This window comes from Panicum hallii, chromosome 1 (assembly GCF_002211085.1).
Source record: "Panicum hallii strain FIL2 chromosome 1, PHallii_v3.1, whole genome shotgun sequence".
Classification (NCBI taxonomy): domain Eukaryota; kingdom Viridiplantae; phylum Streptophyta; class Magnoliopsida; order Poales; family Poaceae; genus Panicum; species Panicum hallii.
In genome coordinates, this window is record NC_038042.1 from 1,454,502 (window position 1) to 1,464,005 (window position 9,504).

Genomic DNA, 9,504 nt, shown 5'->3' on the forward strand with positions numbered 1-9,504 from the left:
ATTCACGCGATGTATTACGTGTGCTGCTGCAATGCTGTACATGTTAAACGTGAATCTCATCATCGACACGTGGCACAGGCTATGCTGGACACGTAAGCGCGCGCGTGCGTTTATATATAGACCATGAATCTAGCTCCCTAGCTAGCTACGACGTCTTCTTCCTTAGCTTCTTCATTCCCTGCAGGTTTATCCTTGCTTACTTTGCAGCTTATTTGTAAAGTTGTTGGGAGGATCCAAACGGGATCGAATAAGCACCGTAGAATCATGTATCCTAGCTACCATTAACAATTCTTGTCGTCGTCGTTAACTCTTGCAGCGTGCGTACGTATCCACCGGAGGAGCTAGCGTAGCTAGCAGATCGAGCGAGATGTCAGGTGGTTTCCTGAAGACGTCGTGGCCGGAACTGGTTGGCACGCCGGGCCACTACGCGCACGACATGATCCACAAGGACCGGCCCGACGTGCAGATCCCGGTGCTGGTGGTCGGCACGCAGGTGCCGCCGGGCTTCGACGACAAGCGCGTCCGCCTCTTCGTCCACCAGGACTTCAACCTCAAGGTCGCCCTCACGCCGGTCGTCGGCTAGCCTGCGTGCATGCATTCTCTCCCCGGGCCCGGCCTCGTCTCAGCTCGCTGGCTCTACTGCTTTATTAATTATCTTCATCATACCATCGTGTACCGATGAATAATGGGGTCGAGTGGGTGTAACATCGATCGATCGGTCGGTCGGTCGGTCGGTCGCCATGCATTCTCGAGTCATGTTGTCGTGTGTGTGACAGCTCAACTGATTACAGGACCTATATATAGAGTCAATGTATGAAGATAATTAGTCGTGTGTTCTCAATATAATAATGTTTCTACTCAAGTGTTTTTCTCCTAGCTCTGTGATAGAGGAGCACACATGTACATGCACGCAGCGCCACCATTACCCTTTCTCGCACGTGCTTGCATATGCATGCATCATGAGTGGACTAGTGGAGTCACCGCCATAGATGGCCAAAGGTCCATAGTTTAGAAATATACCATCAAATAAAGCTACTTTTTCTTTATTATTTTATTACCTGTCCGGAGCACACGATGAATGCGGCAAGACCGAAGCTGAAGCAGTTAAGCTAAAGGCCGAGCACACGCACGTCTCCACATCATCTATGAACAAGGAACGATTTTTTACGCATGCATTATTCTCATCGCCACGAGGCGAGCTACGCTACGTAAGCACGCGTGTATTGGCAGGCTTGGCCATAGTCCATGCATGTCTATGTATGAGCACCATAACCGCAAGCTAGCTAGACGACGACAATGGCGGACGACCCCGAGAAGACGTCGTGGCTGGAGGTGGCGGCCTGCTGGCCCGTGCACCCGCCGTCCACTACCACCGGCGATGGTGCTCGGCAAGACCCATCAAAGCTGTGGATCGAGGTCCATCGGGTCGGCGAGAGCGTGCCGCCTCTTCGTCAACCTGGACGGCAAGCACACACCTAAATTAAACGCCTGTGGTCAGCCAGCCTGCCCTGCCTGGCTATGAGTTGAGTTGGTATATCGGAGGTTAGCAACCGACCGAACAGTGCGAGAGGTTGCGATACTGACCAGCATGTATGCATGCATGGCGGTCGATATCACGCTCCCTCGCATTATTCTGTTGCTTGCTAGTCCTATAAATATCATGCAATAAATATATAGAGCTAGTATAAATAAAGATGGATATGCTGCCTGCATCGACGACGTTGGATGAAAATAATAAATTGTATTATTATATATCTCAGGATATATTTCTCGATCTATTTGTAGAACAGGGGCACACGTACGTATGCATACTCACACTAGTCATCACAGGTTTATAGTCTTATTTTCCTGCAATCATTGATTCAGCTTCTCCACATAAAAAAGAGCCAAACAACAGCACACTGAGGGCTCCGTTTCTCCAATGCATATATGCTTATATGGTCATATATATGAGCGAGACGGACAAGCTATGCCGCCGACGTCCAAGGTGCTGATCGTTGATAATGCCGAGACGAACCTGACGAGAGGCCGTGAGCATGGCGTGGGTCGGTCCCGTTGACGAACCCAATCATCATTCAGACCGGACCCGGAGTGCGTGTTTGAGCTTCTCGGCAGCTTTTCCGCGTAAAAAAGCCAGAAGCTCAAACAGACAACAAATTTCTTGTGCAACTTTCGGAAAGCTAAATGTTTAGAAAAGCTGAGTTTATATAGAAAGCTGCAAAGCTCAGTTTTCTAAGCTTAACTGAAAACGTAGCTGAATATAGGTGCCTTACATGTTGAAGTTGAAGTTAGAGTGAAAGAATATATATAGCCCCTTCCTTTATTTCTTTTTTAAAAAACACTTAGTTTGCTTAGCTAGCGCTATAAGCAGGTAACTAGCTAGCATCGTGCACTGCAAGCTCTTCTAGACATGCGAAACCGATGTCGGATCAAGAAACAGTATCGTACGTGGCACTTGCGGCATTATGGCATCACGCAGGTAGGTATATGCATGCATCCATGCACACGCATACGTACGGCATACATGCCGGGCATTGGGCTCGTTTTTTGTCGGCGAACAAGAAGCACGCAGAATCGACAAGGCAGAGACGACGAGGTCGTTAATACCAGTGAGGGCGATCTGCGCAATGACCCTCTGATTATCATTTCGCAGATAATAATGCGTGCATTATTACCATCGACACACAAGACAAAGCTAGTCTACTACGTGTGTGCACTGTATATATAGAGAGAGCACATGCATGGTACCAGCTACAGACACAAGCTCTGATCTACAACGACGTCCTTCTTCTGCAGGTACGTGTTGCACTGGCAGCATCATGCAGCAGACGAGATGTACTAGCTCTTCTGCATTCATTCTACAACAACTGAATGTTTGAGCAGGATCTATCTATCGGAAGACGATCGACATGATGCCGACGAGCAGGATGGCGATGATGAGCGGCGGCGGCGGCGGCGACGGCGAGGACCGGCTGAAGATTTCGTGGCCGGAGGTGGTGGGCATGGGGCTCCTTCTGGCGGCGCGGAAGATCCGCGGCGACCGGGCGGACGTGCGGCTGGAGGTCCACAAGGTCGGCGACGGCGTCGAGCCCGGCCGCGACGACAAGCGCGTCCGCATCTTCGTCAACATCGACGCCACCTACACCGTCGCCCTCACGCCCTTCGTCGGCTAGACCACCTACTGCTGCACTGCAGCAGGCTCTCTCGGCTCGCTCTATCTATAGATGTTTAAGCTGCAACCGCGCGCGATCTAAGCGAGCGGCTACTGAATAATGCGAGAGTGTGTGTGATCGATCGCCATGCATGCATGTCGTCATGCGTGGCATCGAGCATGTATGCACGCTAGCACCTCCGGCTGCTGGCAGGCATGCATGCATGCTTGACTCTTATATTTGCATATGTAACTGTGTGAGTGATCAATAAACAAACCAACTCTATTTCCTTGCAAATATATATGGAAGTAGGTACGAATACGTGTAGAATGAATTTTCTATATATATATATGGTCTATTTACCTTGCAACGAGCTTAATAACAAACATTCAGAGCGCATGGTGGTGCTTCCAGGCGGAGGTCCGGCGAGCCATTGGACCGTAAAAATCTGCTTGTTATGTGCTACAACCATAAAAATTCATCGTGACCGTAAAAATCATGTGTAAGATCTTTCTTGCATCCGTTTTGACGTGTCGATGATCCATCCTGTGCATGGCATGAGGACGGCACGGTAGGACGTCAGGGGTAATTACTATAGAAACAAGGAGTACTGAACTGCTTATGCATAACAGTATGAGAAATAAGTTTCCCAATGGTACTTTCAATTTAAAAAAGTAGTTCAAATTTGGTACATTATCTTTATTAACATAATTATTGTTCGAAGAAGTAACTTTCAAACATAAAGAAGTAAATATCTTGATGACTTTAAGTAATTTTTAAAATTTAGGGCAGTATTTTATCTATGACTTGACAGTAATAATCTTTTGAACCTCACAATTGTGCCACCAAACAAGAAGTAGTATCCGCTATATGGAATCACAGATCTTAAAAATCACTATGTGATCACATAAAATTTGACTCAACAAAGATTAAGTAGCGGACAAGCTGAACACACAAACCATCGCTTGCTAGAGTGAGGACAAAAATCGTGTGGATTTCGCCATCGCTTGCTGCCATTCACCTTGAATCCCATTGCCACGAGGAGGAAACAAAGCCGGTAACCATAGAGGATCGCAAAATGATTTTTTTTTTGTCTTAACGGGATGCATTGCTTCTGCCCTCCAGATTCTACAAGAAAGCTGACGCGGATAGATCAGAATGTGAGATTGCTAACCGAGGGCATGCCGTGGAGATTTAGCAGGATATCCACCGCCTGAATGTTTCCCTTTGATTTAATCAGCTGGCACACACGGAAGAATAAGGATTTTTAGTGTGTGTTTGATTTTGACTAACCTGCCTGGTACAGAGCGGAGGAACTGCAACCGGTGCCTGGAAGTGATCCCGCCGCCGTCCCATGACGAGCTGAATCTCGCGTGACGAGAACCACGGGGAGTAGCGGCTGACGGGAGGGTGAGCAGCGGGCTAGCAGTTACCGCATCGTGGGGAATCTGGAGTGGTCCCACTTCTCCACAACTGCTGGGCTGGAGACCGATCACGACGTCGCCGTGCTTGAGGGGGGAAGGCCGCCGTCATGCTGGTGCGGGCGGCGTCTCCTAGGCTGGGGCTTCCACCATCAGACCTAGGGAGCTTGGCCACGCGCCGCCTTCCGCGCCTCATCTTCGCAGTGCCCGACCTCGAGGGCCTGCCGGATCTGGGGTGCTCGCCTGTGCAGCCATCCACGGCCGTCCCTTTTCACGAGGTCCATGCTGCTGCCATAGATTCGGTCGCGGGAAGCAGGCCCCGAGGAAGCTCCGACCACGCCGCCATGCGTTGGAATGGGATGGGCACGAGGGAGAACGGCGCTGCCTGGGAGCTCTGGTTTTTGGGAGGAAGAGAGAGGACGGAAAAAAAAAGGAGAGAATAAAGAGAGGATGGGGAGCTTTATTGGCTCATATTAATGCTGTGGGAGTAAATTGACGACTTGTTTTAAGGCAGCGGGATTTTCATGGGCTGGAGCTGGGCCGAGACTTTGAATAATATTCAACACGTTGTGAGTAGAATAGACAATTTGATTAATATATACTCACGAGCTATTCTACATCTTAGGTGTAGCTACACCTAACTAATTACTGAACACTATTTTACTGAACGTGATTAAGTAATTCGGCAACTTGGCTCAGTGATTTCTGGTCAGTTCGGTCTGTAATTTAACTGCTGGGTGCAGAATAAACGTACACTTAAGATGTAGAATAGTATTATCGTGTGTGTATATATAGCTAGTATATGACCGTCGGAAAAAGCTCAACGTACGCTGCATGCGCGCCTTGCTTGGAAAGTCAACACATCCGGCCCTCACTACTGTGCACACAGACCCATCGCCGCCGGGTCAAAAGTGTCATTATCGCCGGTTCCAAGATTTGTTAGATAGGGTCGACGGTGATGACTTGGATCATCACCAACGGTACTTCACCTAGCAGCGATGGACTTGCCACAAAACAAAAAAATGTCATCGCACCCCTGCTTGGCGCCGCACGCAGCAGCTTCGCGGCGCCGCCCCGCTGGCCGCGCCTCTGTGCCACTTCCCTTCTTGCCGTGCCGCTCGCCGCGGGGGAGGGGCTGGAGCGCCGCTGCCGCCGCAGTACCGTGCCCCCTCCCGTAGCACGCCGCGGCACCACGCCTCCGCGCTGCTTGGCCGCTTGCCCGCGTCGCCGCGGATCCAGACGCCCGCCGCTCGCCGTGGGGGATGGGCCGCAGGGGGAGGGAAGGCTCCGCGCCTCTGCCGCCGCGGCACCATGCCGCTGCAGTACCGCGGCCCCTCACGCATCACGCCACAGCTCCGCTTCGTAGAGTATTGCAATTAGTTGAGTCCCAATGGCAAGTAAAGTTGTTGATGGACGGAGAGCTTTATATTCTCCTATTATGCATCACAAACATCTATCTATCCATCAGAGGTACATATAACATCTAATCCACAATGATCTTCCAGCTTCTCCGACCAATGTACTCTCTCTGTTCTTAAATGTACAATGTTTATAGAACAAGGAGATCAGTTTATTTTTGAACTACTAATCTGATTCTCCTAAACTACTATATATATTTAAGGACAGAGAGGTAGTGCATACATTTGTTGGCATGCAGATGAGCATTTGCGAGAGGAGAGGCAGGAGCCTCCAACAACAAATGTATCCACAACTTTATTATATTTTTTTTGGAAAAAAGTTTCAAATTACTTCCGTCAAGCATGACCAAAGTCCAAATAACTCCTTTAACTATATCTTGATTCATTTGGCCCCTAAACTATGTCATTTGATCCAAAATACAAATTTTCTTTTTTATTTCTCCACACACAAGTTTTCATCATTATTTTCCTATAATTTTTGTATTATAAGGGTTAATTTATTATTAAATATCATACCCTATCATAATAATAATGATTTTTAAAATAATTTTCTAAATTATGTTATGATGTCCGTTAATTACCATCCTACAAAATTTCAACGTAAGACTTCACTTGTGCATGTCCGCTCGGGGAGGCGTGGCAGGAAGGGAAGGGGACAGGGCTGCGTGGGACCACCGGCGAGGGAGGGGAGGGGAGGGCAGAGGAGGGAGGCGGAGGAGGTCAGGGGAGCAGTGGGGGAGGAGAGGGAAGGAGCTGGGGGGGGTGGGAAAGAAGAGGAGCGACGTGGGAGTGATAAGGATGACACTTGGGAGAGAATGAGAGGAGGGTAGGGAAATAATGAGTGGTGAAGATATCATCGTCGGCTCGTAAAACGATCGGCGGTGATGCCCATCGAGTCTATCACCATCAGTTCGTGGTCGGTTCGTAGTACGAACCGGTGGTGATGCCAACTATTACCGGAACCGGCGGTGATAGACTATCACCGATGGTTCAGTTAAAACCGGTGGTGATAAAGTATTTAGGATGTACTGTTCTGTAGTAGTGACTGTAAGAAAACAACAACTGCATCTTAATTAGATTTTTAGGGATGAGGCCCACGTCAAAAATCTAACCGGAAATGTCATTTCCAATTTTACCTTTCTCATACTTGTCGTCTTTACTTATTGGAACAAATTGTGAGATTTTGATTTATATAAAGTCCCCGTTTGGATCCTTTCATTTTGAGGAATTGGAATCTACTTAGGCTATTTGTCTTAGAATATGGTATTCCACAACTTTCCAAAATATATATATAAGCTTATCACAAATCCATGGGGGTGGAAGGTGAAAATTAATTCTATAGATCCTCTTGCTATGTTTCTAATGTACAATTTATAGCACACTCTTCAATCCGCTTCCCTATAGCAAAGAGTGCAGTGCATAAGCAATAATAATATACAAATATATTATACATACAACTATATTAGTTCAAACAATTTATATCTAAATTATGATTATTAGAATAAAATTCAATTCTAAGGATCGAAACGGTCCTAATTTTATTTGATGTTTCTAACTGGTTATGCCACGCGCTGTCATTATTAGCGTCGCAAACCGACAACCAAGCCCAAGGGAAAAATTAAGGGAGATGCTACATTATTACAGGAATATGATTTTGGGGGGTTTTCTTATTTCCAGGTGACAAATCTCGGCGTTCCTTCATTCTTTTTAACCAGGATTAATATCGATCATTTCCATCTCATAATATACGGCTAATCGCTACATCCCGTTCGTTTTTTTTTCTTGAATACGCAGGAGATCTGCGCATTATTGTATTAAGATTGAAGTTTTAGAAGTTATACATCACGCTACAACTTCGTACGCCGGTCTGCGATTACAAATTTGCCCGGGCCAAGATTTGACTGCTCCTGCTTCAATCCAAAGCTCAGCATCCCTCTTGATGTGTGCGAGCACCTGTTGGACTGAAGCTTCTGCTCCTCTGAACACCCTAGCGTTCCTTTCCTTCCAAACTTGCCAAGAGACAAGTGCGAAGAGAGAGTCAAAACTTTTTTTTCTTGCTATCCGGGCACTGCCTTCTATATGTTTGGTTGGAGAGCGAATCGGAATGGAACCGCTCCGCTCCTTTTTTTCTAAAACATTTGGTTGCAATCGAGAAAGAACAGAGTGGCTCCAGGAGCCAAAACATGCGAATATTCCGCTCATACGCGGAACCATCCCGCTCCCCAAATCCGACCGGACGCGAGCACTCCTTTTCTTCTCTCCCGCGCGCGTGAGATAGGGGCACCGCTCCCTCTCTTCCCCCGCGCGGCCTGCTCCCCGCGCCGCCGGCCCCCCGCGGCCTGCCCCCTGCGCTGGCGCTGGACGCCCGCAGCAGCGTGGCGATGTCGGCCGCGCTCGACGGGTAGAGCACGGCCGCCGGGCGCACGGCGTCCACGGACGACGCGTTGGTGCCGAAGTCGGTGGGCCGGCGGCGGATCCCAACCCCGCGTGAGCTGCTGCTCGAAGCTGGCAGACAGCCTGATGTTGTGGGAATATCAAATTAGCCTATGCCTGTTCTGTTTGCATACGCTAGATGGTGCGGTAGGAAAAAAGGTGCTGTGCGAGCTGATGCTCTCGAGGCTGGCTGTGGGAAGATCGAGTTGGCTTATGCCTCAAGACGATGCTGTATAAGCTGCTACACTGTGATGTATTTACAACCAAGTAATACCACAAGCATCTATACGTCATCAGTTCATCATAGAGCAAAGCTTGCCTTGATTTACTTTTTGGATGGTGTGGATTGTAACCATTTTTTCTAAAAAATCCAAGTTTAGGGTGAGAAAGTTGTGGTGCATAGTCGCATAGATGGTAAAATTGTCAACCAGTTGATGCATTTTAATTGAAATATGATGGTAAGCTCACCCCAACAAAGAATGAGGTAACTACACTCACCTGACTCTCCAACCAAACACAGAATGGAATGGTTCTGCTCAACCGCACTCTCCAACCAAATAAAAAATAGAATGACTCCGTTCTGCTTACAAAACGTAGAACGGAGTGGCTCCATTCTCAGAAATTGGAACGGAGCCATTCCATTTAAGTTGACTCCCCGACCAAACACACCCTAAGTTGGATCCAGCGTTCTCTCGTAGAACCTTGATCAGGTGTTGCTGGCAACTGATCCTCAACGATCTGAATATCTCCCACCAGACCTGCTTAATGTATGAGCACGAACAGAGGATGTGATCAATGGTTTCAGGTTCTTGGTCACACAGCAGGCACGTTTCACTGGCTTCCAGGTTGTGCCTGATCCGTCTGTCGGCCGTCCAATGTCTTCTTCTGAAAGCCAGCCACAAGAAGATCTTCATCCTCATCGGAGCCCAGGTTTTCCAAATTAAGAGCTGCCAGGGAAAGGAGTCGAGCCTGCATGAAGCATTCTACAGGCTGACCTTGCCGTATACTCCCCGGTTGGTGTCCACTTCCAGATAAAACGATATGTTATTTCCTCCCTCAAAATCACTTCTGAAACCTTAT

At 48.1% G+C, this 9,504-nt stretch overlaps 1 protein-coding gene across 1 annotated transcript; it reads left to right on the forward strand.

Annotated features, from left to right (window-relative positions):
* The first annotated feature begins 1,296 nt into the window (after window positions 1-1,296).
* On the forward strand, window positions 1,297-3,173 carry LOC112883861. The gene is made up of 2 exons (XM_025949119.1): window positions 1,297-1,381; window positions 2,884-3,173. Exons 1-2 carry the CDS (start codon window positions 1,297-1,299, stop codon window positions 3,171-3,173), a joined length of 375 nt encoding a protein of 124 aa, XP_025804904.1.
* Window positions 3,174-9,504: the final 6,331 nt, after the last annotated feature.

What these genes read in the sequence shown, in the direction of transcription:
- LOC112883861 (XM_025949119.1), top strand. Translation starts at nt 1,297, where the DNA reads ATGGCGGACGACCCCGAGAAGACGTCGTGGCTGGAGGTGGCGGCCTGC. An exon ending in GTCCACTACCACCGGCGATG is followed by an intron (nt 1,382 to 2,883) that starts GTGCTCGGCAAG and finishes ATGTTTGAGCAG; the next exon opens with GATCTATCTATCGGAAGACG.